General features: G+C 44.5%; 1 protein-coding gene across 1 annotated transcript in view; it reads right to left on the reverse strand.

The window, feature by feature from the left end:
- Positions 1-240: 240 nt before the first annotated feature.
- The window catches only part of LIFR (LIF receptor subunit alpha), a 47,380-nt gene continuing 34,264 nt past the window's right edge, over positions 241-13,356 (reverse strand). The window contains exons 6-20 of the mRNA XM_072135301.1: positions 12,306-12,480; positions 11,805-12,065; positions 9,996-10,128; positions 9,644-9,810; positions 9,225-9,370; positions 8,721-8,886; positions 8,353-8,429; positions 7,891-8,119; positions 6,372-6,548; positions 5,547-5,648; positions 5,239-5,406; positions 4,761-4,925; positions 4,362-4,455; positions 2,990-3,068; positions 241-1,936 (exon numbers count right to left, since the gene is read on the reverse strand). Of these exons, the coding sequence (XP_071991402.1) occupies positions 1,325-1,936; positions 2,990-3,068; positions 4,362-4,455; positions 4,761-4,925; positions 5,239-5,406; positions 5,547-5,648; positions 6,372-6,548; positions 7,891-8,119; positions 8,353-8,429; positions 8,721-8,886; positions 9,225-9,370; positions 9,644-9,810; positions 9,996-10,128; positions 11,805-12,065; positions 12,306-12,480 (2,751 nt within the window). The 3' untranslated portion in view covers positions 241-1,324. The remainder of the gene's footprint in view (positions 1,937-2,989; positions 3,069-4,361; positions 4,456-4,760; positions 4,926-5,238; positions 5,407-5,546; positions 5,649-6,371; positions 6,549-7,890; positions 8,120-8,352; positions 8,430-8,720; positions 8,887-9,224; positions 9,371-9,643; positions 9,811-9,995; positions 10,129-11,804; positions 12,066-12,305; positions 12,481-13,356) is intronic.

The raw sequence follows: 13,356 nt of genomic DNA on the forward strand, positions 1-13,356 counted from the left end.
GAAGAGCGCTTATATTTTCACAGAAAAAAAAAATTAAAAAAAAAAAACATGGAATTTTCTTCAAAAAAATATAAAGTAAAAAATTTAAATTTGCGATTGTGTAGAGACTGCTACATAATAAAGTCACATTAAGAGGAAGCCACCTCTCCCTACGAAGACCTGAATGTAGTTTTAAACCCTTTGCAAGGTTTATTTAGTGGTGTTTACCCTTCCAGAAAAAAGTTTGACCACCTGAAAACTTCTACCTAAAATGGGTTAGCATTAAAAATAATAAAAATTATATCGAAACTTATATTGCAAATGATCTCATTTTCTAAGCAGCCACTGCACTAGCCAACCATGACCACCACAGGTCCATCGCTGGTCCTTAGACACGACTGGCTTTCACCACATGACCAAAACCATGTTGTAGAACCTTGCATCGGAAGCTCGATGTGATAAGATACTGACTCCATCACCATGAATGATTCATGAGCATCTTTGGGGCAGCGTTTGCCTGCCATGACCATCACAGGTCCAGAACTGCCCATAGATGGATATGACTGGACCACAGAGAGCATGGTTCCCCCCCGATGACCAACACAAGTTTGAAGAACCTCGTTTAGGAAGCTCAATGAAACCAGATACATGCTCAATCACTATAAATTATTCATGAGTATCTGTAGGGGGCAGCACTAGCATGGACATGATTGGACCACAGAGTGCAGGCCACCAGGTGATCAATACTTGTTACAAGAACCTTGAACTATTGGAAACTCGATGTAACTGGATGCCGCTTGAATGATTGAGGAGCACACTTAAGGTTGTGCTAGTCTACCATGACCTCCACAGGTCCATCATTGCCCGATACTTGGACATGACGTGAACATCTAAGTGGTTCCTCAAGCATCTCTAGTGGGTCATCCGATGATCATTCATTTGAAGAACCTTGTCTATCGGAAGCTCGATGTGACTGGATGCCAACTCAACCACCGCCATGAATGATTGAGGAGCACATCTAAGGCAATAAACAGAATTTGGGTCTCATTAGTCACTTTTGGGAACCACAAATTGTGGCACTGGACGGCTAAAGCCAATACCGGAGGGGGTGGCTTTACAGCCGGAGGGATATTTGCAGCATCTTCACGATAATGTAACATTTTTGCACATTCTCCATGAGCGGTAAATCCCTTAGAATGAGAGAAGCTTTGCATTGATACAACGAATGCCGTAAGACACAAAGATCAAAGTTCTACTCTGGAGTCCATGGATACCCGCTATCAGAACCTCCTTCATGGATGAGCAGCTGGAGGGGCATGCTGGGTGGTACAGGAAGATATCAAGCTCATTCTTCTTGCTTGGTCTGAAACAGTGAAGATATTGACCACCCGACATGGGTGGGTTTGAGCGAGTCTTTAGTGTCCACTGGAGGGATCAGGAAATGTCTAGAGTTCACGGAGCAGGGGCTCCCAAAAGAAGCATTTTCACTTCCCATAGACGTGGGAGAACCTGGAGAATCCCCGGCCCAGGTATTGGGGTTCTCCTGAGGTCTATAACCTGAAGATGCTGCCACCTCATCTTCTGTAGAAGCCTGGTTGTCCATGTTCACACTATTAATAGGCAGCTGCATCTGAGGCTTGTACCCTCCTGCAAAGTCTATATCGGGTTCCTCTTCTGAGTTGGCCTGTGGCTGGTACATGGACTGGACATCTATGTACACCACCGACGGAGAGGCCGATCCATCCAGCACTGGGTTTGACGTGTCGTCATGAGTAGCGGGTTGGGTGTATATTATACCGGCGGGATTATCCTCCTCTGAGCCGTCCTCCGGGATCTGACCGCTGTCAGATAATGGAGAATTAAGTTCCGTGTCCAGGATTTTTGGAAAAGGTTCAACCACTTCGACGCTGCTGGGGGTGCACCGGTTCATCTCTAGTGTTTTAATGGTTTTGCCCCCCTGAAAGCAAAAGACAAAAAGGAGTCAGAATCACATGATGATGGATATAAAAAAAAATAAATAAATAAAAAAATACAAATGTAGCTTGTCTAAGGGCACTGGGGGTGTGTCCTCACACTGCTGTGCTCTGTACTCTCTGAATTGAGCTATTCCCTTGACACATTGATACTGTAAGCAGGCTTCCTTCCTTGTGAAAAGCCAATTTTTAAAATTATGCCAATGAGTCTGAGAAGCAATCTTGGCGCCTCTGCGATCTGGCTTTACAGGGTCTTGTAGGGTCTTCCCCCCCCCCGCTGCTTTCACAGAATTTGTGCAGTAAACATAAAGTGCTTGTGTAGCCCCTCAGGCTCATTAGCATAATTTATTACATTGATTTTAGAAGGAAAGTGGCCATGGATATCAAATACAAGATTACCAAGGGGTTGTTCGGGACTTTAAAAACGTGTCTCATTTCTTCCATAAACAACATATAATGTGAACTGCACCCGAAAAGCTCCTCTGTGCTGCTCCTGCCAATCCTGTGTCAGGCTCTGTATATATTGTGGTCACCCACCCCAGGACCCTCACTGGTCTATATCCCTCTCATTTTACTGCCCTGCTTTCTCTTCCTCTCGGCTTTACTACCAATACCATGATGCCTCAGCATCACATGAATAGACAGAACCATCTCTGCTAGCTGGGGGTGGACATTAATTATTCTTTTCACTTTTTTCGCACCATACTATAAGTACACAGTCAGGGAGGCTGAGATATGAGCTTTGTGTTTATCACTGTGTCCAGAACCTGTCAAGCTGTTGTGGTACAGTCCATCATACAGGAACTAATCTAATCATTAATCTTACACCCCCCCCCCCCCCCGTGGAGAGGCAGTGTGGTACAGTCCATCATACAGATACCAGTATACTCATTAATCTGATCCCCCCCACCCCCGTGGAGAGCTGTTGTGGTAAAGTCCATCATACAGGATCCGATCCAACCATTAATCTGCTACCCCCGGAACTTGTAGTTTACAGGAATGGCCTCTATGTAGAGCGGCCATGATGCTAGACTTACCTCAGTGACGTTCTTTGGGAACTGCAGAGCCTTACTGTTTTCAGGATTTGGGATATCGGGATAGAAGGTTTCTTTGATCCTATAGAAAGAGATGGAGATTAGTAACTTTGTAAATTTTATGTCAGATTGTTGAGTTAAGGGAAAAAAAACTCAATAAAACTCAATAAAAACAAGTTCCGACACCCCTGCTTCCAGCTAATACTGGGCACAGATGCCATAGGGTGGTCCGTCAGCTTACAACCCCCTCTATAATGGGTAGGGGAGTCCATAGATTACAGCCAGAGTTCTACCCAGCATAAAATACTATGTCTCCCAAATAATGGCTCCAAAAAAATAAAAAGAAGGATGAGATAAAGGAACCTGTCAGCAGCTGTGACCATGTAGACTGCAGTCAGTGTTATGTATTGTCTGTGGAGGGGTGTATAATATTACTTCTGTGTATGTTGTTGTTAGTAGCAGCAGGACTGTGATACATGGATTTATATTCCAGGATTGTAGCTTGAGGGTACATCCTCACACTGCTGTGCTCTTAGTGTTCCGCAGCCAGTGTTTAGCCCTGGAGAGATGTGTCATCATACATTAATGAATGATGAGTGTAGTTGTACAGCCTCCGCAAGTAAAAGCTGTAACAGGGTTCTGGTTAAAAGGAGGGGGAAGCTGCAGAGCTGTTTAACGCGAGGAGCTCAGAGCACAGCAGTGTGAGGATAAGCCCTAGGTATACTGTCTGCAGTGAGGTTCTTGCAGGGATAGCCCCTCTACAATGACACTGACGCAGCGGTGACCCATCTTCCTGTGTTTTTACATTTAGTTCCCCAGAAACGTGAGTCACAGGAAGTCACGTTATTAATAAATGTCGGAACACATTTTTGGGAAAAAATCCAAAATTCATTGTATTTGTAGAAACGCTTCCTACACTGGAAAAAGAAAAATCCCCAAAATCAGCAAATTTTTTTTTTGGTTTCTGTGACAATTGGATTTTTTAAAATGTTGGATTGTCTTAGGAACCCGGATTACCAATAAATCTTCATTACATACACATTAATAACTGTTATAGCTGTTTATTGTAACCTAAGGCCAAAGTACAGTAAATTACCAATTACCAGAGGTCTGTTTGTAACTAGGGGTCGTCTGTAAGTCGGTTGTTCTTAAGTAGGGGACCGCCTGTACAACCAACAGCAGCTGGTTGATCAATCTGACCAGGGCCACCATCAGGGAGGGGGATTAGTATAACTGTGTTCAGGGGGCCCCAAGGAGGAGAAAGGACCCCAAAGTCACAGAAAACTCTGTACAGGGGTGGATGAGCATTTGCCAGTAAGGGGCCCCGAACTTCCTAGTGGCGGTCCTGAATCGGACTATGCCTGATCCTACTCACCATTCCCTCTTCTGGTAGCATATGGCGCTGGTCACAATGCCGAGGACAACCGCAACCACGATCGGGATCAGGATGGCGAGAATTAGACCGACAGCTTAAAGAAAAACATAAATATACATTGTTACCAGCAGGAGACTTCTTACTCCACAGTCTACACATCCAGGAGGGGATTTCTCTGCTTTCAGGATCTGCCTACAGCAACAGTTTGTTAATGGAAAAACCAAGGACGGATCTGGTATAAAAATGAGGCCCCCAATGTCTGCAGGAAATAAGTCATGGGGTATCACATCTTTCCACGATGCCCGAGGGGCACTGAGGCCTCTCCGTTACATACATGGCACTAGAGGGGTCCTGAACCCAAGATCACTACCTCCCAATTTGGAGACATTGACCACTTACCATTGTCATTGGTCAGAACAGAGAAGGATTTGATGGGTCCCATCCCGCCCTTGGTATAGGCCTGTAACCCCAGGGTGTAGCTGGTGCCGCTCTGCAGGTCCTCGATCTTTAACACTCGCACGGCCGGGTCTGTGATATTCTTAATTTTTGTCTCGGTGTGACGAACTATACAAAAAGGATACAATGTATCATCAAATACCAAACACAGGGCCTTGTTACATTGCTGTAGGAGAAAAGTGGACTTAGCCCTCCACTTCATTCCAATGATCGTTGGATCGGACCCCCAGGATCAGTACAGGACTGCGTATTCTAGCAAAAGCTCAAATTACTATTTTCTCAGTTGACTAATAAGAAACTCTTATTCCGCACTGTGTGAACAGGGCAGATAAGAGGATTCGGCTTGCACAAATCTATATGCAAGTTCCATTCAGAGATTGGGAAGACAATAAAAATCCCAAATTATCAGACTAGTAATTACCGAGATCCTGGAACCTGGAGAAGGCAGAGTCGTTCTGCTGCTTGACCACATAGACCAGGTAGCCCTGCAGGAAGCCGCGGAGGTTCTCCTCAGAGATCGCCTCCCATCTCACCAGGATGGACCTGGACGTCGTCTCCTGAATTGTGAAATTTGGTGCAACTAGAGGAGCTAAAAAAAAAATAATTTTTAAATATAGGCGTTATCCAAAATGCACCAGAAGAATAGTTAAATATTCAGCATAACATTGAAATTGTGTTTTTGGGAAAGCAGACACACTGCCCCCTGCAGGATCTTGTGAGGTTCCTCACCTAGTTCCTCTGCATACACGACCATCCGCTTTAGTAACTGGTGGTCGTCGTTCCTACATCCATACAGTGATACGTTGTATCTCAGCCCCGCCTGGAAATATTCTGAGAAAACAAAAAAAAGAATACAAGTTATCGGATACAGATCCCCTGCTACTCCCAAAGGTATAGGTACAAGGACCAGAGGCAGTGGCCAGTGTTACGTATTGTCCCTGGAGAAATGTGTAATCAGACCTTTGTTCATGTTGTTAGTAGCAGCAGGACTGTGACATATGGATTTATATTCCAGGATTGTAGCTTCTCCAAAAAGGCAGAGGGGGGCATGTCCTCACACTGCTGTGCTCTTAGCTTTCTGAAGGGAGTATCAGGTATTGTCCCTGGAGATTGTAGCTTCTCCGAATGCAATGGGGCGTGCCATCACACTTGGCTCCCTGCATTGAACTGCTCCTCAGGTCAGAGAGGCTGTGGAGTAGAATGATGCAGGAGGCTCCACCATCTGCATTACCAGAAACAACCCAAGGATATACTAGGCTAGAGAGTCTACATAAAAATCTCCAGGGATATACACTGATGGCTCCTGAATCCACATGACACATCATGTACAACAATGATATACACCAATGGTTACGATGAGATAATTGTCAAAAAGAGCACCACACTCCTCTTCAGGTTATGTGTGGTATTGCACCTATTGCTCCATTGAGTTCAATAAAGCCGAGTTGCATTACCAGACAAAAGCTTTTTCCAGAAATCACGCCACACTCCAGCCCATGGCTTATCTAAACCTAAACATCCCCTTTAAGCAAAACACATTTACACTCCTCTTACTTGAGCTGATGAAGCCGCTTGCAGCACTTGAGGGAAACCTCTTCCACATGAGTGATGGATCCAGAAGGTGACCAGATGGGACCCACTTTACCAAATATCCACAGGAGACATTGGGGTCTGGACTCCAGGTGATGTTGATGCCGTCGCCTTCCCCCTCAATCCGCTCCACACTGACATCTATAGGAAAAAGAAACAAGAAAATTGTCAAAGCAATAACATTTTCACCAATCCAAAGGCTTAACTATAGCGCCCCCCACTGAAAGGCAGCAACCTGTCAGCAGGCGTGACCACACAGACTGCAGCCAGCGTTCGGTATTATCCCAGTAGAGATGTGTAATGTTAGTAGCAGCAGTACTGTTATATATGGATTTGAATTCCAAGATTATAGCTTTTCCGAGTGCACAGAACGTGTGTCCTCACACTGCTGTGCACTGTGTAGCAAGTGTTAGTTGGTGACCCTGGACAGAAGTGTTATCATACCTCAGTATATGTTACTAGAAGCAGGACTATTAAATATGGCTTGATATTTAAGTATTGTGTCCTCACACTGCTGGGCTCTGAGCTGCTCCAAACCAACCTCTCTCTCTGAACTCTACAACAGTCACAATCTGTGGTCTCATATCTTTAATTATCAGTAATGGGAGAAGATGTTTAAATTTGTACAAAGAGCTAAGAGAACAACAGTGTGAGGACATAGCCTTGACTTAATATATACAATTTATATTATCACTCCTTTGCCACAAGTCATTTCCAGGTAACAGGCTTTTGTAAGTACCACCCAAAGTTGTGCTGTTGCCCTTTAGAGGGCACTATGATGATGTAAGCAGTCTTAGGCCATGATATGCTCCTCTGTGATAAAGCATGCAAATGAGATATCATCCCATTGGGAGGAAGCAATTCTACAAGTCACTGAAATTTACATATTGTCATGCCCCCCCCCCCCCCCCCCCCAGGGGGGAAAGCTCTGCTTGTTCGGACCGGACCAGCACATGGAGCTGTGATTTGTTGGTATCTGCTGGGGATCTGCTGACGGCTTCCACGTTGCAGAGGACTTCTTGACAGTCCAGGCCAGTGTTATGTCAGTATTATAGGGCTTCAGTCTTAAAGGGATGTGATCACTCAGGAAATTCCTCCAGCAATGAGTCACGGCGGCAGGAGGAGACTCCCAGTTACTAAACCGTCTATATTTGTGATGTTCCTCATGTCTGCGCTCTGCAAATATTCGGCATGACCACATGCAGATTAACCCCATCCTGCCAGTTTTTGAAAAACGCATCCCTTTTTGACAGATTTTACCAATTATCATAATTAAAACTTGTCAAAAAAAACGCATGCGTGTTTTGGACGGACTGCTTAAAAACGGACCAAAAAGATGTGTGGCATCGCCCTAAGGTGTCTGTGTCCGCCCCAGTGGGTGCAAAAGATCTCAAACCATTTCACACATGCAGCAATATCTGCAGAGGGGGGGGGGAACGTGCTGCAGCTGCTGTAACTTTCTCCATTATGTGGGGATACTCACCACTCGGGGGCTGCACTGTAGTGATCCTGGACGGTTGAGAAGATCCGGCAGAATTCATGGCCGTCACATAGATTTCATAGTCCTGCTCACCGCTGCTGGTCAGGTTTATAGTGGTCTTATTGAGGTCTGCTGTCAGCTGCGTCTCCTGAGGGGGCTCGGAGCTGTGCAGGGGTCGCCAGGTCACTCTATAGGAGGTCACTACCCCATTAGCTTCTCTCAACGTCAGGTGCTGGAAGAGATAATCACCAGAGACATCAGATGACATCGGGAGGGGGGCGCTGCTGGTCTATAGAACAGATGTCCTGAACAGGGAATCCCCCATAATATTATCCTCACAAATAGTCAGGAAATAATCACGAAAAAAACAACCAAAAGCTTAAGTCCAATTAGACAAGTAACAGGACCAAGGTGGTTAAAGTCATGATCGTGAAGACTGGTTATACCCTCCTGATTATCACTTACCTTCCAATACACTGTTACTTCACGCTCATCGGGGGTGTTGATTATTTCTCTCCAGATATCCAGTTTTCTTGAAGGAGCTGGGAAAAAAAAATTATAACACTATATATATATATATCTCATCATATTGTGACAGGTTACAAAATATCATTCATGGTTTCATATTTCGCTTCCAGTCCTGGTCCTGAAATGGATTGTGACCTCTGCATTTCCCCCCTCCCAGTCTAAGGCTGCCCACTTCATACCCCCCCCCCCCCTCCTACTAAGCTGCAACACTCACTTTTTGGCATTTTGAATCTAAATACAAACACACAGTCCTACCCTGGCTGCCTATGGATGTAATAGACTGGGGCAGACTATGGGTACAATACCTGCAGTCAGGGTGTGGTGTCTCTTTGCGCTGCTCCAGTTGCTCCACTTCCAAAAGTGATCGTAAGATGCACAACGGACCCGGAAGTCGTAGGTGTTAAATGGGTGGAGGTTGTCTAAGCTGCAGTGGTATTGGGAATCATTTAACCCTTCAAGGGTGACGTTGCGCTGTTAGAGAGACAGGGGTGACATCTGAATGCAGAAGTTGTATATTGTAGGATTCACAAGCTCTACAGCCCCTTTATGATCTATAGGTGGATATGAGGATTATAATTATGTTCGATGTGGCAATGAATTTTTTTCAATTAAGTTAAAAAATTTTTTTTTGATAATTCTGTGTAGTACAGCAGTCAATAGGAGAGGCCGCACTACATACACGGCAATGGTGGGTGCAGTAATGGTTGTGCCAGGGGCACTGGTGCTGATAGAGACAGAGCTGAGTGTGGTCATCACTGGTGCCCTAGTTCTGTAAGTGAATTGAAGCCATTAGATGGATGGTCACTTACCGTCTCAGTCTCGCCATGCATCGGCTTGATCTCAATTTGACACAATAGATTGATAGATGTGAATGTTCCAGGTAAAAACCATGAGAGGTAAACTTCAGAAGGACTGGTGTCATGGATGAGAAACCGCTCCACAGAATAAGGGTGAACTGCAAGAACAAAGTCACATGCTGAATATAAGAAGAACAAAATATATATTATTCTGCAATGGAAAGGTAAGTAACTTTGTCATAAACTGTGGCTGCGTTACAGTGTATCAGAGCAGATAAGAGCCAGCCATCAGGATAGCAATGAAGAACTCCAACCCCCTCCAATAATCATAACACGTACCACTTACATATGCTATACGTATTAGTATGGGATTGTACGTAGGTACATACATAGGGGGGAGGCAAGTTACTTGTATGATGACCGGCACTTACTTCTTTCCAGGACATTAACAGACAGAGAAATATTGGACGTTCCTAATGGGTTTCTGGCGAGGAGTAAGAATTCGTGGAGCTGCTGTTCCTTCTTTATGTCAAAGCTGCAGTTGTAGTCATCCAGGTCTTCATTATGTCCGGAGCACGACGTGTTAATCTGAGAAAACCTGAAATTTCAAGCAATTTATTCTCTCAACGCTCGAAATGTAGCAAAGACGTCAACGTACATAGACCCGTATAAATGACCATGAGACACTGTCACGCCTGCCATCTATGTATGACAATATCCATCTATCCATGTATGTAAGTGCACAGCCATATCTATATAGGGCGATGCTCCTGTGGTTCTTACCTTTCGTACAGAGTGTACTTAGTCCCGCGGTCCGGCCCGTACAGTCCGGTGTCTCGTCCTGCTTTCCAGGTACAATTGATGACCTTGAGGTGACGCGCTTCACAGCTGAAGTCCTGGGGTCTATCTGGAGGGTCTACAAAAGATGAATTCACCATTACTACAACTAACAATCATCTTCACAGGACCAGAGGAGACACAAAATTCATAAAATGTATCAACTTATTCAGCTGGGGCCACGCTGACTTTGATCTCTAACTAGATGTGCCACTAAAATCTGTATTGCGCCTGCACCTTGGCGTTACAGCAATTATTACAAAGAACGCAACTATGCTACATGTCACATGATCAAAGTTACAATGTAGACGTAGAGGGTTACTCCTCTTATATCAAGTTATCCCCCATGCACAGCATTGGGGCATAGCTTGCTGATTGGTGGGGTTCCGACACCGTCACCCCACCGATCATAACACTATGGGGTCCCTTGTACCCTTGAATGAATGAATAAATGAATGAATAAGCTCGATGTACACATGTAGTCACTTCATGTATTGTCTATGGCAGTGATTTTCAACCTGTGTGCCGTGACACATGGTCGGGTGTGCCGCGGGGAAAGTTCCCCAAACTACGGTGCCCCCTGTGTTTTGTTTCCCAGAGAAATGTAAAATGAGAAATACTATAGTCATGAGGCTGGAGTACTACAAGTACCAGCTCATATGCTGAGTATATGAGCTGGCACTTGTACTCTGGCCTCATGGCCGTAGTACTTCTCATTGTACCCCTTTATATTGCAGTATATGAGCCACATAATAATTAGCAGCATATACTAAAAACAGGGAGAACCTGAGAACTGTTGAGGAAGAGCTTCGTGTGTGTCTTTCCACCATTCCTGCCAGGATATCCCTTTTGTGTTTATCGAAACAGGCCCAGGTTCCAGTAAAATAAATTTAGAATCTATATTATTAACTATATGTATAATATGACTGTTTAGTGTCATTTTGCGCTAATTTGGTTGGTGGTGTGCCCCAGGATTTTCTAAGTATAAAAAGTGTGCCGAGGCTCAAAAAAGGTTGAAAATCACTGGTCTATGGGACTTCCTGCTACTTGGATAATCCATGCTGTCCCATAGACCGATGTGCCTGCAGGACCAGCTGCTCCATTCATTTGTGGATACAAAGAACCCTAAATGCCTCCCATCAGCATTTCATCCTTCATTTTATCACATTTTGAACCCGGAATAACCCTTTGTTTATGTAACTTTGTCTCTGGCCAGAAGGTGGCACTGTAGCCCTAGACCTACAGGTGACATGCAAATCCCCTGATCTGCGTGGGCACACACTATAATAGGCGAGTGAGTAAGTAAATGACACATTAGTTGCAGACATCACCCACATTTCAGAGATTTAGGATGGATATGAAGGTCACAGGATGTCTATAGGATCAATAGGGAAAACAAATGGTTCATTCCATAGGATGAGCAAAGCTTCATATGTGCAAAGAGATAACACTGCGGGGCGTAGTGCACAAAGATAGTCAATGTCAGCCATGGTTAGTCTAGTGCACCCACTCATTGGCTTCTTGGTTTACACGTACGGTCATAAACCTGAGACCCATTAATATCCTGAATGTGGAAAAGCCCTTTTATATATTATTTTTATTTCAAATAAATAAAACTTTCCCATTTTGCCAAATTTCAAATACTACAACTTATTTGCCAGTGATTTGATCCGTCAAACTTTTTAACATGTTTCGCGGAACATCTGCAAGTCCAGGACCTGTGGATGGATTAGGAATGACTTGTCAGTCACTTACATCCCACAAACACCACTGTCCCGGTGACGAACTGCTTCTGCTGGTCGAGGCAGACGACGTTGTCCCCGCTGGGCATAGACATCTGGAGGTTGGACAGCCGGATGCCGCTGCTGCTGTTCCCCAGATTTACAAGCGAGACATCATCAGACTTGAACTTGATGGCGCTGATCCGGCTCCCGCCATCCAGATTACAGCAGAAGTTCATGCTGGAGCCGACGGGGACGACGATATCTTCGGGAAACACGCTCTCGCTGCTGTCAGCTGTGTGAGATGGAGGACAATTAGATGTCAGTGCAAAATCTGCAGGTTTTTTATCATTCCCGACTTTCCAGCAATCACCATTTACTATCACCATGTACCGTCATGGAGGTATTCTACTGTACATACAAGGCTTCCTTACTGCTATAAAGCATGGGATACAATATATAATGACATAGATAGGAGATGGATAGATATGAGATACATAGATATAGATGTGACATTGTTCCTCCGGGTCATTACCGCTGATGGTCTTGCTGGCGCTCCAGTCGCTCACCCATTTTTCACCATTGTAATAGTCTTCATGTACAAAGCAGCGGACCCTCGCAGAGTACGAAGAACAATTGAGTGGGAAATCAGATGTCCAATTCCAGTGAAACATCTCGATGTGCGAAAACCAATATTCAACCACTGTTTCCTAAAAAGAGAAAAGGAAGTGTATGGTGAGGCTGCTGTATAGACTGTGCTGCTCGGTATAGTGGAATTTATGGAGTGTAGCAAAGTGTAAAGACGACTTCCCAGCCCTGATGGTTATTGCCCTTTAGGATGCAGGAATTTTTTTGTTAATTTTCTTTGCTCCCCGCCTTCAAAAAAAAATCTAGTATAGAACCGTGCGAGGACTTATTTTTGCGTAAAACAAATTGCACTTCGTTGTGATGTTATTTATTATTTTATGCCTTGTATTGGAAAGCAGGGGGGGAAAAAAAAAATTACAAATGCTGTGAAGTTTGTTAAAGAAAAAAAACTCATTTGCACCATTTTCTCGTGGGCACGGTATTTACGACTTTCACTGTGTGCTCGAAATAACACCTCTATTTTAATCTCTGGTTCGGTAAGATCGCAGGGATACCAAATTTATACAGGTTTTATTGTGTTTTAAAGGGACCTCATTTTGCAGGTTTGCAGACAGGTTGCAGCAGCCCATGACACCTGCATTGCACATCTGCCTTCAAGCTTTCTCCAAGCATTTGCATTACAATATATTTGCGTGTTATAACTTACCTGGCTTCCTGACAGAATCCTCTGTGTAGTCTGTGGGGTTGGACTTTGGTTTGGATGCATTTCACAAAAACAACATGTGATTTATCTGTTTTACTCACTCCCCAGCTCTCAGCCCCCACCTTTGTGCTCCTACCAGAAACAGATGTCACAGCCTAGAGAGCTGGCATCGGCAGGGGAAGGAGGTGCTGTACAGGAGCACAAAAGGTGGGGGGCTGAGAGATGAGGAGTTTGCAACAAACAGATTGTGTCAGGAAGCCAAGTTGTAACACACCATTCTATTGTCATGTAAATG

This window comes from Engystomops pustulosus, chromosome 1 (assembly GCF_040894005.1).
Source record: "Engystomops pustulosus chromosome 1, aEngPut4.maternal, whole genome shotgun sequence".
NCBI lineage: Eukaryota > Metazoa > Chordata > Amphibia > Anura > Leptodactylidae > Engystomops > Engystomops pustulosus.